The following is a 19,030-nucleotide window of genomic DNA, read 5'->3' on the forward strand; positions in this document are numbered from 1 at the left end:
TTTATTTCACATCGAAAATTACAAACTATCAACTGACCGAAACTAACACAACGCACAATTATACAGGGAGTGCGCCCTCTGCTGCGGAAATGTGGTACTACGCATCCCACTAATTTCTCCATTTCTAAGTGGAGGACGCCCATACTGTATCCCTGGCGCCCTTAACATTTGCCTGTATGTCCAAATGGGCAAGCCAGTCCTGGCGGTGATATACGTACTAAAAGAGGCAACTCGGCTCGCGCTCAAACACTCCCATTTGGAAATAAATGATATAGGAATTTAAGTAGGGCAGCAACAAAACTTTATGAAGCATAATCATTTCAACATACAAAGCACTGCCAAATGCAACAACAACCCTTGGAATTATACTACCGCTCATTTCAAAATGCACCAATGGCGCTGGATCTTTCGAGTTTGCTAGTACTGGATTAATTCAATTTCACTGCACTGTGCAAATAACCTGCTGGGTGTAATTTGTAAAAGATTACTTATCTGCTGCAATAGTAAAACAAATATAGAAATTGTTATATCCTTTCCATGTTCACTTTTCATTTTCATGTTTACGTCGCGGCTGAAGCTGTCCTACAAGCCTTTGAACATGAACTGATGAAGCAAAATTTCTTGTAAGAGATAACCTAAACATCCCAGTTGCAATGGATGCCCTGAGAATACATCTGGCCTGGATGGATGAAAGAATAGGCACACATCACATTGGGAAAACAAAATTGTTACTATCTTAGCTTAAGATGTGCTGCTGAAGTTAAGGGAGAAGGCGTGAATGCTCTAATTCATGACCATTGCAGGGATGGAAATGAATACATCTTCAGATACTTTTTCATGATGCAAAGCGGCAGCATGTGATTCCATTCAATTATTGCAGATATAAGCAGTTCAGATAATTGGATGTACAAAAAGAGACCAGCCACAAAGCAGAAACTGTTTTAAGATAACTTTATAAAAATCCAAACTTAAAGGTTCAGACTAAGTTCATATGGAAGCAACAGCAAAAAAATGATTCCATTACAAAGTAAAAAAAAAAAATGATTCCATGTAAGTTATTTATAATTGTGTCATCCAAAAGAGAGAATGAAACATAACAATAAAATTCAACTGAAGCAGTAGTACAAAACCAGAATGAGGCACTGTAAAAGACTAACTCATTGTTGCAATCAAGTTTTGATTTGACCAGTGCATCTGCAAGTTTCTCGGGTCACCATGTCTAACGCAACAATACCCGTTCAAAAATTCAATAATATCCAACACATGGCTCTTTAAACACACCAAACAAACCAAAAAAAGCCTTTAGTACCAACCCTGGATGTCCAAAGGGAATTGAAACTAAGTGTAGCTATTCCAAACGGGGCATTACTACAAGACAAAAACCAAGCAAGCTTCCTTTGGCTTTCGAGCAGTGGCTGTTACGGACAACAGGAATGTGCAGTTAACAGACCGAATGCTTCAACTAATCAGTCCATGCTTACATCAAACTCACATTCAGGCACAATACATTCATTCTCTCGTGCGTTCCCCATCCATTCTGCTCGGTCCATTTACAGCATGTCGTCATCTTCTCCTCCACCGAACATGTCCGAGAGCTTTTTGAAGCGAGGCCCCCAGTCACCAAGGTGGTCATAGTCCTGGTCTCCACTGCTGGACGAGTTCAGAGTGGACAGGCTTCCTGCGTCAGAGCCGCCTCCCTCATAGTCAAACACCAGCAGGGAGTCATAGGGGGGCGCTGTAGGGTCATTGTCAGCAGCCTTCAGGTTCTGCAAGGTAGCACACGCATGGGTTGTTTCGGGAAGCTTTTGAATTGGAGGGGAAAACAATGACTGCTTCTTAACAATGAGGATACACTGTTTTCATACATTTATCGGAATGCATCAATCAGAGTATCTGAGCAAATGTGGGTCATTCGGAACGCTATATCATATTCTATGCACTTGACTCACGTCGTCAATGAAGTTGCCAATTTCCTCTGGGTTGGCAGGACGAGGTCGGTACTGCGGAGCTGTCAGGAAGATTGGCTTCACATCGTTCCTGAACACCTCAGGACGGTTGTCCAAACCTTGGTGGAGTACACCAAGATCATAGTCCTGGAAGACAGATTACACATTGAGACATACGATGAAAAACACAGTGACCAAACAATTACAAATACTAGTCTCAAATTACTAACAAATGTATTAACCGAGTATGAAATGTGAGCCTGTTTACATTTGAACACAAAGCTGATGTACTTGCAGGAAGCCATGATTTATTCTGTTGTATGAATGGCAACAGGTGGATATAGAGATTTATTGTAAGAAGAGCATTTACTGTATTTTTTGGACTGCAAGTCACTTATTTTTTCATAGTATGGCTGGTCCAGCAATTTATACTCAGGTACGACTTGTATATATTAAATTAGATCTTGGACTGGATTTGGCACATCAAAAATCCCTGTGCCCAAATCATGCTAACAGCAGCGAACAAGTTCTAGTTGAATTAAAATCTTCCGCTTCTAACTACGGACGCATTTTTTTCTTTTAGTTTAAAATGACTTACCTTAAGGTTAAGGTGGCGGGAAAGCAATACAAGTCTTTGTCAACCACCAAAAGAAAGTAGAAAAAGAACAAGAAATATAAATAGTAGTACTCACGGAAACTAATGTGAGACGTATAAAGCTAGCTCTGTAGTTTAGCATGCAGCATTCACCGCAACAAGGATTTACCATTTAGAGCAGCAAAAGGTGCAATAACCAACCTGAATTCTACCTTTGGCCACAATGAGATGCAGGATTCTAGTTAAATCAGGCCATTTCAAACGAAAAAGAAAAACTTCTCTGTAGTTAGAAGCAGACATTTCTAATCCAACCGGTACTCGTTTGCTGCTGTCACCACGATGAAGGGATTTCGGGTGGCGGTCTGAGCAGTGTTGCCCCCAAAAATGTAATGTACTCCGGAGCGATTTGTTTTCTTCTTCTTTGTAATCCATTTATTGACTGGTACTACTTCAACTCAGGAGCAACTTATAGGCAAAAGCACAACAATTACAGTATTTTCCGGGCTATATGTTGCTGGCATAGATTGTCCCAAAATTATTTACAAATATAATGTTATTCATCAAAGTAAGGTTTGACAGTTTCCTATAGCACTCCTGATGGCACAATGCTTGAATGCCCAATTGGATCGGTCAGTGTTTTGTACTTTATGCAAAACCTTTGAGGCAGTCTAACGTGACAGCTTTGTGTTTCCCAACATGCTGACCAACATACCTGATCATCCTCCCCACCTCCTTCTTCGTCATAGTAATAGATGTTGTCCCGGACATCGTCTTCCTGCAGTAAAGGCTGCTTTTGTTCTCCCCTTCGCCGTCTTGCAAACAGCAGCAGGAGTAGCAGCAGCACTGGGTGGGCAGAGAGCAAAACGACAATAATAAACAACTACAAGGTCAATTGGCGTGCGAATCTGAGGATTAGAGCCAATGAAGTCAGTGGCACTGTGAGGAAGTCAAAACCCAATGTCAGACTCACAGAGAAGCAAAAGGATTCCTCCCAGAATCCCCAGGATAACGGGCAGGTCGGTGCCGCCCGCCACTCGTCCCTTGCACACCACTTCGTCCCCAGTGCAGTCGCACACTTTGGCCTGAACTGTGCTGTCCTGCTCCAATCCCTGGTTGTCCGCCACCCGAAGAACCACAGTGTACTCTCCACTTGGCAGCTCCATGGCCAAGTTCAAGATAATACCCGTTTCTGGAACAACAAATCAACTGACGTCACAAGCCTTCCTATAATTACTACACATTTGCAGGGAGACAGGCTTTGAAATTAGACATAAATGTGTGAAACTGATCCAAATACTTCTCCCCAAATTCCGCACATTATTCATTCAAGTTCTCAGTTTGGTGGATGCAAAGGAAAGTAAAAGTTATTTGATTCATGTGGCAATTTTCTTGTGATTGAACATACTGGAGTCGTTCATTCTAGCAGTCCAGTTGTTCTTTGACATGCCATCTAAAGCAACTCTGTACGGAGCGGCAAAGCCAGGTCCATCTTTGTCGGTGACTGACAGCACCTGAGGAACAGGTTCTTTGTTGCACACCTGTGGAACACAACACATTTTTAGCGCAGTGATATAATGATCAAACTTTGCATAACGTTGAGGGAATTGCTTACAGTAATATTTAAAAAAAAATTGTTTTTTTTAAAAAGTCTTTTTTGAAATAGTTTACAATAGTTACAATTTTTGAGATGGTACTCTGTGTCGAATGTTTGAGAATTCCGGGTTTGAACTGCACCAAAACGTTAACCATCCAAAACCAGAATTGCTGTAGTAAAATGCTGAAGATACAGAAAAGGACCCTTTACCGTGAATGAACGTTCCTCAATTGTGGGTGCATTGTCATTAACGTCTTCAAGGAGGATCATCAGTGTACCTGTTCCTGTGGCTGGAACTTCATCTAATGAACAGACAAGGAAACGTTCAATGAATCTCTGAAACAGCACTATTAACTTCAGTTGTACTCATAAGAATGTCTGGATATGAATATTGAGCGTATCTGTCGCTTTAACTGAGACCATATCAAGACCATCAAGTCATTTAACAACCGTTTTGTAAATTACATCCCTCTAAACACATCTGCTAAAATGCAAGATTGTGACCTTCACTTACCATTATCATATGCACCAATGAGTGCTGTGTATTTGTTGTCCTTGACAAAAATGGACTCTCTGTCCATGGCACTCTTCACTGTGATCAGGCCTGTATCTTTGGCCACATTCAACCAGCCTGCTGGATCACTAACTATTTTATATCTGGAAATTAAGAAAAGAAAGAAAAAAACAGTAGTGAATTTACATCAGAAATTCAATACCTGTAGAGATGCATATGCAGTTAAATGAGCCTTTAAAATAAACTGAGGACACTTGTCTTACATGACTTGCTGTTTGCGTGCAATGTCTGGGTCTGAAGCAATGTATTGCACCACATCACTGTCGACCGGAAGGTCTTCCCGTTTGGACACAAGTTTCTCCACTGGATCAAAGACCGGGGCTTCGTTAACATCGACCACATTTACAATCACCGTGGCTGTGGAGGTGGGCAACGGAGTAGCGAAAGGAACTTCATTCTCCACCGTAACCAACAAAGTGTGCTTGCTGCTCTTTTCAAAGTCCAGACCCTGCATTCATAAAATGTTCAAAAGAACTAAATTCAATTCATCTACATTGTGAAGGTAAAAACGTCTTCAACTTGTACAAACGTGTCTTGAATTTTATTTACAGTTTGCACAGCCTGTCCCCGTAAACATTAGCACTTTAGCCGCTAATAACTAGCCGGCAGCTACCGGACAAAAGCAGCGTTCAATCGTGTCATCTTTTGATCATGCATATTTCAGAAGTAGCAATGATATTAAACGCCGTACGTCGGATCATAACTTAGGCGTATTCATTATTGTTGAGCCCATTTTTAGTAGTTCTGTTATTTTATATGCTTCTACCAGAGCTAGGCACTTGAGCCTTTTCTGCCGGTCCGGCCGCGATCCTCCACCCTTGACCTGGGTGTACCCTTCCGGCCGCAACCCCCCGTCCTTATTCATAAAAATTAGCACCCCACGCCCCGTTCCGCCCGCTGGCCGCCTCGCAACCACGTCGAAAGCATGAGGGCCGATTAGTGGGCCGGACCAAAATCCACTTCCGGCCATGCTTAGTCCAGCCATTTTTTTTCTTTTTATTTGTCACCCTCTACTCCTCCGCCCCAAAAATGGGCATCCGGCCGGGCCCGAGGGTCAGACTGGTCCGGCCCGGCCCAGAGACGGAGTGCCCAGCTCTGGCTTCTACATTTGTTGCACTATTGAATAAAAATGTTTGAAATGAATGAAGAAAATGCAAGTTTACAAAATGTTGAGTCCCACCCCAACCTGCAGACGAAAGGTTGCTGGTCCGCGAAATGCATGTTACTATCGAAACCAGTCTATGATACAAAAAAGGTTGGGGACCACTGTCTCAGATGACGTGTTTTGACATAGCTATATAAAAAGTGTGTGTGTTGGGGGGGGGGGGGTTATCTTATAAATTGGATTCAGTATGGGTGCTTTGTCTAAAAGTTACAACTACCAAACCTCTTTTTTTGGGACTTCATTTGATACCTTGACAGTAGTGATGATTCCTTCATTCTTGTTGCTTCCGGTTTCCACAGAGAAGAACTTTAAGGGATCACCACCAAGAATCTTGAACTTTGCATTCCAGGCTGGAGAATGTGGCTCATCACCATCTGTTATTGTCATCTTCACGACTATAACTCCCATTCTGTTTTCTTCCACCTTTGCATCATACTGTGAAAATTAAAAGATGTGAAACAAGAGTATGAACTATTGTACTGTGGCACATGCTGCATAGTTTTCAATAAATAAAACATAGGTAAGAGATATTCGAAGAAAAAAAGTCTGATGCCATTACAGATGCTGGGATCATCCATTAACAAAATTGAATGTTCCACTAAACAGGTACTCACCGATTTCTGGGTGAATACTGGAGCGTTGTCATTGCTATCCGTCACAGTGAGAATAACTTTTGCCTGTCCAAACAAGCCCTGACCAATCATGTCTGCTGCCTCCACTTGCAAAGTGTACATGGGATATTTCTGTTGGGGGGAAAAAAAAAAAAAAAAAAAAAAGTACAACTTAACAGAAAACTAAAACTGACGTGACAGTGAAGGAGTTGTGGGTTGTTTTTTTTTTTATTCTGTGTAAGGCCGGAGGTTATGATGAAATTCAGGTGCATTATTGTGTAGCATTGTTTGTCCCTTGCCTTGGCGGATGGTACATTGACTACAGACAATGAGGATTAGACGTTACCCCATCGACACATTAGGACTTAAGTGCCAATAAAAAATGTTTTATGATGCATTTTTACGAATAACAATTAGGATGTGTTTAATAGACTGATTAAGAGCAGACCATTTAAAAATGGTGATGAAGGCCTCACCTCCCTGTCCAAGCCGCCAGCATTGACTCTGATGACTCCAGTCACTGAATTGATGACAAAAAGATTTGGTGCAGGAAACTCTGGATCTTGGCTGACAATACGGTAACGGATATCAGAGTTGTCATGGTTTTCCTGATCCACATCTGTGGCATTCACCTTTATGACCTCAAAACCTGGCAAGTAAGAAATAACAAAAGGTCATACTGTACAGTATGATGTCAAAGAAACCAGCAGGTCATTTGAATGAGAAATGACAATCACAGTATCAGTGGATGCCTCAAAGTGATCACCTTTTATCAATAGTCAGTTGCTGAAGTTGCCCTAAAGGCATCTCTTACCAACATTTTAACCGCATCTGAACCCACTCTCCAGCTTTGTGGTAACTAGGGCTGGGCAATTAATCAATTCAATCGATACATCTTTTCGTTTCTTTTCTTGATTGATTTTTTTTTCCCCTTTTTTTCTTTGTGTTTAATTCCTATTCAAGACGTTATAATATAACGTCGTTCTTCGATGTTTAAAAACGCTTGTTATTGTTAAAATAAGCTTTTTTTTCACAATTTCAGCTGGTGGTGTGCCGCAGGATTTTTTCAATGAAATGTGCCTTGACTCAAAAAAGTTTGAAAAACACTGCACTACAGTATACGACTAAATTATGCAGTGTAACTACTGTTGTGTCTTGCGCTAAAATTACAGTACTTATGGGTTACGCAGGAAATTCCTCTGGTATTTGTCCATCTCTGAGGGAGGCCATTTTGTCACTTTCGGTGGACTGAAAATGACATCACAGTTGCTCAGGAAAGGACCAATGACATCACAGTTGCTCAGGAAAGGACCAATCATGGCTCTTAACTAATACAGGTAGTCCTCGAATTACAACGTACGCACCTACGACGTTTCGACTTTACGACGTCCATGCCTCCTCCTCCATTTTGTCCCCAGCACCATAGTAACTACGTTTACATGCAGTCAATATTCGGGTTAAAGTCAATGTTCAGATTTCTGAAACATTCTGAATATCTCGTTTACATGATTGAGCGGACAGAGTTGCTCCGGCTTTTGAATAACCAACTGTGTACGGTGACACACAACATCATGACTCAAACGGACATCATTTGCGCTTGTTACTTTCAACCGTCAATAAAACACTTGATACTCATGTCACTCACCACATGAATGACGCAGCCGGTTTCCTGCTTGCTCCAAAAGTGTGCTTTTGTGCTGCGTCTCTGAGCTTGTTTACCTCTGCTTGTGTATTTGCGATGGGTTTCGCGGCAAACAACGCACTTCCGCATACAAGCACTTTCTGTAGACCAGCATTCCTTGCGTTTGAGCAATGACCATGCGCAGTGTCTCGATCGTGTCTGCGCGGCGGAACTATCTTTGTCTTTTCAACTTCCTCTCCTTTCTCGATCCACTTCTCGGCGGTAATGCTAAATACAGCAGCTTATGCTTTTTATTTTAATGTATTTTCGTTTTTTTTTTTTTTTTTATACAAAGTATTTTGACGTAAATTCCAACTTTAACGGTAAATTCCGACATACACGGAAATTCGTGTTACATCGCCAGTGCAGGAACGGAGCTCGTTCGTAAAATGAGGACTCCCTGTATTCCACAAAGGTAACAATCAGAATGCCTTTTAGACTAGTGGGGCTACATAGAAAATAATATTGTAAAGAAAACTTTTAGGTTGACTTCTCATTTAAAATACGTTTTGGTTTGGGTTTTTTTATGCCACTATTGGCAGGGCTGTCAATCAGTGTTGTTTTTGGCAGGCATTTTAGATTTAGTCAATAGCAAATGTGTTCTTCAGCCCAGATAGACTTCTTCAAAGCAATCCAGTTGGAAGTACCTTTTGGTGATGCCTCAGCCACTTCTCCCAAGTAGGTATCCTTTTCAAAAACTGGTTTGTTGTCATTCTGGTCAAGTACATTGACAATAATTTCCATGGGCTCCTCAGCATTTCCAGAACCTTCTGCCACTGCATACGCTTTAAACTGCACATAGACAGAAAAAGGTTGGACTTGTTGTACGGCAATACACATTTCATAGCAAGCATGTATTAATCCAAAAGAGGATGAGTATCTTACCAAGTACTTTGGCTGCTTTTCCCTGTCGAGTGGTTGTGTGACATAAAGATTACCAGTGTCTCTGTCCATAAAGAAAAGGCCAACAGGAGGCTGATCAGCTCCTGGACCAGTGATGCTGTAATATATCTTCTTTAGCTTGTCTTCATTTGACCTAATCTACACATAAAGTAGGAGAAGTGAGCGTGTATTGTTTAAAGAAATACACACAATTCACTGTAAATCTTTTTGCAGAATAAAATACTCAAACGGGGTTTTCATACTTGAGATACTTTGAGGGGGTAAGGACCTCTGTCATTCTCCCCAACATTAATGTCCGGAATAACCCAGTCTCTCTTTCTCCTTCTTAAACCTTGATTAGACTTCGGGAATTGCAGAACTGGCACATCTCCATCATCACCTGTGCTCTAAAAAAAAAAAAGGTAGCAAGAAGTTAATACTTGCACAATAGCTGTCTTGGTTATACCAACCAGGCCTCTCGACTGAGGCGACTCTGCGTGCCCAGGCACTCTAATCTAATTTCTCAATGCTACACCTACAAAAAATAAAGAGGTTGAACCAGCCTTTCGAGGGGTGGGGCAGGAAGGTATTAGTAACTCTCTCTACCTCTGTACCAAATGTTTAATATTTGCTTCAGTAAAATATTTGTGAACAGAGCCTGCATCTGTTGTACTTTTAAATAGATTTTATCTAAAATATGTGTTTGTTCAAATAAACAAGTAACAGAAAATATTGTAATAGAAAGTAAAACGATTTAAAAAGAGAACATTTCACAGACTTAAGACCGGATTCATAGAATTTTTGGGCGACTTTGCTTTTCAACACAGCATGTGGTTCACACCTTTTCTTAAATTATCCATCTAGCAAACTAAAGTGCCTGAATTCAAAAATACAGTGGAAAAAAAGCACCATTTCATTGAACAATGAAAATAAATATTTGCAAAGTAACTGCCTGAATATTTATTTGACCTGGTTACTGGGACTCCCGAACCTTTGCACACATGTAGCATCTGCAAATCAGGGCTGGGAAGTCAATTTCAACTTTACGCTTTCTTTATCTTTTTGATCTCATTTCAAGGAGACGTCACTCAAGATGATGTCACGTCATAACAGCGCGTAAACAATGAGCCGATCAAGCCGTGGCTGAATTACTACTATCACCATAAATGTCCACTTTATGCTTCATGTTTCAAGTGGGATTAAAGTTAAATATAAAGTCACTGGGCGGCACGGTGGTCGACTGGTTAGCACATCCGCCTCACAGTTCAGAGGTCGCGGGTTCGATCCCGGCTCCGGCCTCCCTGTGTGGAGTTTGCATGTTCTCCCCGTGCCTGCGTGGGTTTTCTCCGGGCACTCCGGTTTCCTCCCACGTTCCAAAAACATGCATGGTAAGTTGATTGGATACTCTAAATTGCCCCTAGGTGTGATTGTGAGTGCGGATGTTTGTCTCTGTGTGCCCTGCGATTGGCTGGCAACCAGTTCAGGGTGTCCCCCGCCTACTGCCCAAAGACAGCTGGGATAGGCTCCAGCACGCCCCGCGACCCTTGTGAGGAGAAGCGGTACAGATAATGGATGGATGGATGGATAAAGTCACTGTTACTCTGTACTGTTTTGTTACTCAAAACAACTGCAGAGTCGCTGTCAGCACTGACAGCATTTTGGGCTCCTGACGTCAACGTCGGTCGGATGTATGAGACCTGGAGGTTCAGACTGCGGTCTCATTGCAAAAAAAATCCGATATGTTTCCAATATAGGACCACATATGAAAGTGGCCAAAAACTTTGATTTACTGAAGACATGATGCACGTTTTTGAGACAAATAACATAACCTTCAATTGGACACTTATGTATTTTCCCAAGCCACGCAGAGCCGCAACATACGAGTGAAAGAACCGCATGGTTGCCGACCCCTGGTTTAGGCGGAAATATACCTATACTGTTCTAAAAAGATGTGTTATTGTGATAGGCTTGGTGAGTGACGACATTCATCAACGAGTGGAAATGACTGCGGATGATAAGAATGATTGGCAACTTCTTGAATGTTAAAGCCCTATATTAGTTTTAGACATTGGAAACTTTTATGACAATTATAATTAATGAATACAAGACATCCAAAAATATACTTCAAATTATTTAGGTGACAGTGACACTTTAACAATGGTGGGACTCAGAAAGTAAGGTATTAAAAAATGTGGAGACATAGTCACATTTTAATCTAGCCACAAGAGGGGGCAGTTGTGCAATTCAGCCACGTCTTAGTAATTGACCTCTGCCATCCACAGTAAAGTGATACAATAAAACTTTATACTGCATTACAAATGAAGTTGAGAATCAATGAGTGCCAAAAGAAGAGTAGGTGAATACTACATGAAAATACCAGGTACTGTCGTGCAACACATTTGTTTTAATTCATTTCGAAATAACTACAACCATATTATCAAACAAATTGCGTTATATAGTGCATTTAGTTTGGGGGAGAGGGCGAAAAAGCTTTATCCTACCTCTGCATGACGCTCAGCATTTTGGTGTTGGTTGCCATGATGCAATACCATGACAGGACTGGTTATCTTGTGCCCTTGAGAGTCCCAGGTGTGAATCAAAAAGTTAGTTTGAGCTTCATGAAGAGAAACCATCCTCTTCATCTGAATGAAAAACATAAAAAAAATTTTTTTTTAATTTAAAAAATAACATAAAATCAAAGGCCAGCACATGTTTAGTTTTTTTTGTTTGTCAAATGACCATATCATAAATTTCATCATGCCAGGCAGTGGCACCAAGCAAACACTTCATGGTCTACTCCCTTAGTTACTTAGATATTTCTACTGTTTCATTCAAAAAGGTGTCCACTTATAGGACAAAAGACGCAAACAAAGTCAATAAAACGGAATAAAATCTCACCTTCAAGACACCATCTGTTTGTACCATGAAACGTGAATCATCACTTGTAAAACGAAATCTCGTGCGATCGGAGCAGTCTGTGAAGTCCACTATAGCAGAGAAACATTAATGAGAATAAAATTTTAAAAATTATATATTGGTAATTTTTTGTTTCGTCAACAAAACATCACTTGCTGCAATGCTAAAATCAAGATAAACATGATAAGAAAAAATGTTTTAAAGATTTTTTTAAACACTTATCACCTTCATGACCAGTTCAGGAGAATACATCAAGACAATGAAAATAACATGTAAAGCAGGTAATGCTTTTTATATTAACTTGCATTTCTGACAAGATGGCCACCCCCAGAGATGGCAAAAAACGGGTGGATTTTGTTGCTTAACTTATATTCCACAAACACAATATTAATCAGAATGCTGTGTTTCGACTAGTGGGCCATAGAACATATTCTATTTTTAATAACAATAATAATATTTTTGGGGTTTGACTTCTGCTTTAAATCAAACACTTTCTTCAATTTAAGCAGGATTTTTTTCAGAAATAGGCCTCAGAAGTCAAACGCTTAAGGAGCATCGAATGGATGTACAAGTACAAGTACAAGTGCTTTGCTTTTCGTGTTTTTCTTATGTCACCACAAAAGGGTACCATTGATGGAAAAGGAGAAAGTGTAATGAACAAAAATGGAATTTATGACATGGCAACGTTTTTTTCAGGCTTACATGTTGCAACTGAACCGTGGGATCAGTTCTGTGATATCTGTTAATGTTAAGAAAAAGTAAAAACATGTTCAAACAACTTGCCCTTCATGTTATTAATGTTATTATCCTTGGAAAATGTACATTCACAATTCTATCCAGGCTGTGTTGTTGAGTTTATTAAAAAAAAAAAAAAAAGCTCTTTCCTTGCAGCTGTTGACATGCTTTGAAAAGAGAGGCTTTGCAAAACAGGCTTGGGGACATTAGTGCGTGCAGGAAAGATCATTAGATGAGGCACAGCAAGCTGAGACTTGAGCATGCCTGGCCTCCAAGTATCACTAATGATAAGCATGGATCTATAGAAAATGTTCTCGCCCTGTCAACAAACTTCCTCTTTGACCTTTCAGTTTGATGAATGGCTGGTTTTCTAGCAGTTACTGGACTTATTTACAAAATATACACAAAAGTCACAAGTGGAACAAAATGACACTGAAATTAAAACCGGTAGTTCAACAACTTTGTGATTGGTCTTACCTTTGCCCAACACTGTGCCCCTTGCTAGGTGCTTTCTGCTCACTGTGAAAACATTCATGTCTGACTGAAACCCAGGTACACATGATTGCTCTTCAGCAGAAGCTACAGCCAAAGCCTAGAAGAAGATAGAGACAGTCAGAGCTCTATGCATGTGAGGAAAAAGAGGTTACTCTTAAAATTTCAATTTTCTTCTCAATTTCACTGCTTGTTGGGCTCTGATCAACTCAAAACTTTGCTTCAACAGTCAGTTTGTGCACATGATTAATGCAACTTCAGCCATTTGGTTTGCTGATAATTGTAATGCTTGAGTAAAAAAATATATAAATTCACACGAAAAGCAACACATGTAGCCGTTAAAGTTGAGCAGCAAGAAATGGCATTAAAGTAACATTCGGAATTCTACGTGTGTCAACTATCTCATATGCAGTACAGGTGCTTGGCCCATTTATACATATGAATAATTTATTCTTGCAATTAGCAAGCGATACTACAATGTTTTTTCCAATAGTGGACGCGTTGCAAAAACAGTAACATAATGTGATCCATTTTCACTTTCTTCCAGATGCACATTCAGTGAGTGCGTACATACAAAACTGACCGTTTTTGTGTCTTTAACTTCAAAGGGGTCAATATGAAAGGACAGAACAAGTTGAGAGATTGACCAAGCGCTAACCTGCCGACAGTTAATGACATCACGACAAGGGCGAGGCCCTTTGCTTTTGCTAACGTGCCCGACAACAGGCAACTTCAAACGTGTCTTTTACTAACGTCTGAGTGGACTGGATTGTGGTTGCTATTTTTTTTTTTTTGTCTGAATGATAACGTGAAATATACTCAATTAAAACATACACTCAGTCAAGCAGGAATAAAATTGTATTAAAAATGTAACCGTATCAACGGGCCAGCGCAAACATAAATTAGCCCTCGTAGGCGTCTAATTTCGTCGACTCGCTGTTAAACTTAAATTATTCGGCAAATTTGCGACAACAAAGTAAAAAGCAATCATTTACCCAAATGGAAGAGCTAATATAAATGTTATATAGTGTACAAAAACAAAAAAAGCCTGGAGAGAAGCAAATTAAAGGCATTTTGATAGGTTGTAGAGCGGAACTGAACCTCACCTGAAGAACGACGAACAAAGTTCCCCACACCGCGAAAGTGGCGGCCCTCATCTGCCTGGAAGTCCCCAAAAGCTCTCCTTGAAATGCTGACAGTAAAATAAGTCGTTTATTCCTCAGCAGGTGGTTTGCGCCGGCCGTTGTAGTTTCTTCGCCCTGTCTTGGGCGAGGAGGTTGTCGAGCTGGACGAGTTCAGCGGACGAGTAGCTGCAGGTATTTTCAATGTGTGACGTCAGCTCACAGGTGCTCCGCTTCCGCCTTCCTCATAAGGACAACAGAGACCGACACGCCTGCCTGGACGATACCGACAGTTTCTGTAGCCGCTTGGTCACAAACATGGGCCAGAGACAGCCTCTGTGCTGAGATAAATCTGTATGGTTGCTTGGATCCGTCCTGCTACAACTTTCTGTTCCTCTTAGATGTCAATTTCCAACCAGCCCGCCCCCGCGCTCTCTGTCTGTTTCTCTCTCTCTCTCACCCTCGCTCTCTTTCTTTCAAGTGAGGCAATACATATTGCTTACCCTAATACTGTCTGTCTGTCTCTTTCAACTGAGGTAATATTCATGGTTTACCATAATACTGTAAAACAGTGTTTCCTAATCATTATTGAGCCAAGGCACATTTCACATTTGAAAAAGATCACATCACACCACAAACAAAAATGTCAAAGAAAAAAAAGGAATAAAAATTGAATACTGATATAATGATAGTTTATTCACAAATTGATTTACTCAATGTCAAATCTCTTTACAAAGAACACAGAGCTGATACTGCTGGAAGCCATGTTTTTTTTCTGTTTTATGAGTGGCAACAGGTGGATGTCGACAGTCCCCTGCTACCTAATAGAAATATTTATTCGTCATGCTTGTCAGGCGGCCTAAAAGTCGCTGGCATAGATAGATGAACAAAGACTTATTTGTAATTAATAAATAATATATTTGGGAGAAATTATGTGAAATGATACTTTGAAATGATACGGCATCCTTGATACAACAGTATATCTCACAGCACCCTGGTTGGCAATCACTGCTCCAAAACTCCAGTACAAAGTTTATCATTCTATTACAATTTAATAAGAGATGAAAAGGGCAGATTCATTGTATACTTTCCTCACTCTAATACCTACTTGATAGTAAATTTAAGTTATGTTGTATTTACACCAGACCAACTCCACAAAAGGACCCAAACAGACTTTCATGTAAATAAAGTGCAACAAATCACACGCACTAACACACATGGTGTTTATTAGCTATCAAACATAAATCAATCATACATCAGTTTTTATAATCCCATAACATAATATTTGCACTACATTGCTCCTTGGCAGGGCAGCACGGTGGACGACTGGTTAGCACCTCCGCCTCACAGTTCAGAGGTCGTGGGTTCGATCCCGGCTCCGGCCTCCCTGTGTGGAGTTTGCATGTTCTCCCCGTGCCTGCGTGGGTTTTCTCCGGCTTCTTCGGTTTCCTCACACATTCCAAAAACATGCATCGTTAGTTGATTGGACTCTCTAAATTGCCCTTAGGTGTGATTGTGAGTGTGGATGTTTGTCTTTGTGTGCCCTGCGATTGGCTGGCAACCAATTCAGGGTGTCCCCCGCCCACTGCCTGAAGACAGCTGGGATAGGCTCCAGCACGCCCACGACCCTTGTGAGGATAAGCGGTATGGATAATGAGTGAATGAATGAATGAATTTAACATCTCTTCTGTCAGCACGTGCAATACATTGTATGTGAATTCAAACAAAAACAAGGTATCGATGGTAAGCGCATTCTTATACATAAAAAAATCAGATGCTAAATTAAGAACTAAAGTTGGTGCAAACAAATATGAGAACAGAATGATTAATAATTATAATGATAAGTCATAGTGCCACAGGACTTGACATAGTTGCGTGATGATTTTGTGACTTCAGATCAGTAGGCTTCGTTCACTACAATACAGCCTTTATAGCAGATCTGGGCAAAGTGCGGCCACGTCTCTGATTGGCTCTCACAGTGGCCATGAAATCAAAGCAAGGTAGCAAGGTAGCCAGCAAGAGCTCACCCTTGTGAGGATAAGCGGTATCGATAATGGATGGATGGATGCTCCTTGAAGTTATTCTTCATGATTCAAAAGCCATTCATAATTCATTCTGGAGATGAGGGCTTTCCCGGGTCATCAAGTCATTTTCTTGCCACTGCCCGGATGTTAAATGACTCATTGTCTTTGGGTTGAACAGCAACAACAGTGACTGTATTTGCCGCACAGAGGGCTGCTGACTGACACACATAGACTCAAAACCCTAAAGAATGGACCATATTCTGTGTCAGGGGCGTTACCAGAGGGGGTGCAGGGTGGCCAGTGCCCACCCACGGACATGCTCTGCCTACCCAAAGAAAACTGGATGTAGTTCTGATGAATGGGATATAAAAAATCTAAATCAAATCAACTTTTATTTGTTAAGCCCAAATCACAACAACAGTTATCTCAATTAAGGAGAAAACAAAACAATGTTTTAAGGTGCGGTAGCCCCACGCTGGATTTCGACCTACTTGAGCATTGTAGCACTTTTTTGCCCCACCAGGTAAGACTAATGCCCACCCGCACCTGGCATCCTGGTAACACCACTGTTCTGTGTACACATCTAGCATTAGGAAGGTTGTATTAAATACTGTATGTTTAGATGACAAAATAAGTCAAAAGTAAAAGTAAGTCAAATCACACAGTATGTATTATTATTATTATTATTATTATTATTATTATTATTATTTACAAGTCCAGTAGTGGTGGTACAGTGAAAGAGTGGTTAGCACATCCACCTCACAGTTCTGACGTTGGGCCCGGGGTTGTGTGGAGTTTGCATGTTCCGCCCATGCTTGCATAGGTTTTCTTCAGGTACCCTTGGCACAGCCCCGTCCACATTACAAAAACATGCAGTTCCGGTTTATTTGAAGACTCCATTTTGGGAGTGTGAATGGTTGTTTGTCCATATGTGCCTTACGATTGGCTTGTGCCCAATTCAGGGTGTACCCCACCGCTCGCTCAAAGTCAGATTCACATTTATTTATTGCCATTGAACTAAAGCTAAGTATTCCCCAAAAATGTCCTTATCTGTCGGCATGTAACGTAATATATCTAGGCCTTTTGATCATTGTTACAGTACAAATAGTACATAAGGAACCGAAAGCAAAATGGTTCCTAAAAAAAAAAAAAGGAACAATGTCTCATTTCAAGGCTTTCTGGTAATGTAGACGCATGGATGATGTAAACAATTAAGTGATGCTATCCTTTGCTGTTCCCTTCCACTATCATCCACCCTCCCACAGAAGGACAGAAGTCTGTGGGTAGAAGAAAGACTGGTCCATTTACATTTGCCACCACTTAACAAGTGAAAGATGTGGGATAGCTATGAAGGGAGGCCTTGATGAAAGATAAGAGGAGTTATAAAAGGAGGGGGAGCAAAGTTAAGTGGCAGGAAGGCAGTGTCAGATTACGATGTAAGCTAGTTTTGCAGGCCTTGGAGACTTTTCCACATCCAATTGACCAAAGTTAGAAAAAAAATTCCAATTATACTTGTAATCATTGATCTGGGCAGCATGTTTCAATTGTGATTAGCATGTCTGCCTCACAGTCAGGAGATCCTTTTCCCAACATTTCTGTATGGAATTTCAATGTTCCCTTGGTTCTTGCGAGTCAATTTCCCATAGGAGTGAAGGGTTGTTTGTGTGTCCTGTGATTGACTGACAACCAGTACAGGATGTACACCCCCTCTCACCCGAAGTCGGCTGGGATAGGCTTCAGTTATCCACAATCCAAATGAGGACAAGTGGTTTAGAAAATAGATGAATGGATTATTGAATTACATCTAAAGTACATTGTATAGGTCGATTTACTAATGTCAACTGAATTGGAAGTTCTGAATCTGATCGAGTGGCCATTGACATGTGGGGTCCCTCAAGGATCAGTCCTTGGATCCCTTTTGTTCAGTCTGTATCTGTTACCTTTGGGTCAAATGCTTCAGAATGCCAAAATTGGCTGTCATGACTATGCAGATGACACACAGCTTTATCTATCAATGTCCCCAAATGACAGCAGTTCAATGAACGTGCTTGTCACTGTCTAGCGCAATATAACAACTTGGCTGAACCAAAATTTCCTTCCACTAAACTAAAACTGTTCATCCATCCATTATCTGTACCGCTTATCCTCACAAGGGTCGCGGGGCGTGCTGGAGCCTATCCCAGCTGTCTTCGGGCAGTAGGCGGGGGACACCCTGAATTGGTTGCCAGCCAATCGCAGGGCACACAGAGACAAACATCCGCACTCACAATCACACCTAGGGACAATTTGGAGTGTCCAATCAACTTACCATGCATGTTTTTGGAATGTGGGAGGAAACCGGAGTACCCGGAGAAAACCCACGCAGGCACGGGGAGAACATGCAAACTCCACACAGGGAGGCCGGGGCCGGGATCAAACCCAAGACCTCTGAACTGTGAGGCGGACGTGCTAACCAGTCGACCACCATGCCGCCCTAAACTAAAACTAAATTGAGGTAATTGTTTTCGGCAACAAAGAAAAGAGGATTGCTGTTAGAAAACATCTGGGACTCACTGTCTTTAGAAACCAAAGTCCAAGAAATCTTAGGCTGCTGACCTGACTTTCAGCAATCATTTCAAATCAATCACTAAAATTGCCTTTTACCAGCTGAAAAACATATCCAGACTAAAAGATTGCATGCTTCAAGCAGACAAA

The 19,030-nt window shown here is 41.1% G+C and overlaps 1 protein-coding gene across 1 annotated transcript; it reads right to left on the bottom strand.

Moving 5' to 3' along the window:
* Positions 1-934: 934 nt before the first annotated feature.
* On the bottom strand, positions 935-14,749 carry LOC147139451 (cadherin-1-like). Its single transcript, XM_086045170.1, has 18 exons — positions 14,298-14,749; positions 13,177-13,291; positions 11,947-12,035; positions 11,550-11,690; positions 9,312-9,455; positions 9,052-9,207; positions 8,814-8,958; positions 6,962-7,134; positions 6,489-6,617; positions 6,124-6,309; positions 4,913-5,157; positions 4,650-4,792; positions 4,346-4,437; positions 3,947-4,079; positions 3,512-3,730; positions 3,254-3,384; positions 1,950-2,093; positions 935-1,766 (listed from the first exon to the last, which is right to left on the bottom strand). The coding sequence occupies exons 1-18, from the start codon at positions 14,346-14,348 to the stop codon at positions 1,551-1,553; spliced, it is 2,652 nt and encodes an 883-aa protein (XP_085901296.1). The 5' UTR covers positions 14,349-14,749; the 3' UTR covers positions 935-1,550.
* Positions 14,750-19,030: the final 4,281 nt, after the last annotated feature.

The sequence above is a fragment of the Filicampus tigris genome, chromosome 11 (assembly GCF_054856515.1).
Source record: "Filicampus tigris isolate MCC_2025a chromosome 11, RoL_Ftig_1.0, whole genome shotgun sequence".
Taxonomy (NCBI): domain Eukaryota; kingdom Metazoa; phylum Chordata; class Actinopteri; order Syngnathiformes; family Syngnathidae; genus Filicampus; species Filicampus tigris.

Bases quoted from the DNA above. Each gene is read 5' to 3' on its own strand.
- LOC147139451 (XM_086045170.1), bottom strand. From the start codon at position 14,348: ATGAGGGCCGCCACTTTCGCGGTGTGGGGAACTTTGTTCGTCGTTCTT. The intron at 12,036-13,176 runs GTAAGACCAATC...TCTCTGCTATAG, and splicing joins GGGCACAGTGTTGGGCAAAG to TGGACTTCACAGACTGCTCC. The intron at 6,310-6,488 runs GTGAGTACCTGT...TAATTTTCACAG, and splicing joins CAGTATTCACCCAGAAATCG to TATGATGCAAAGGTGGAAGA.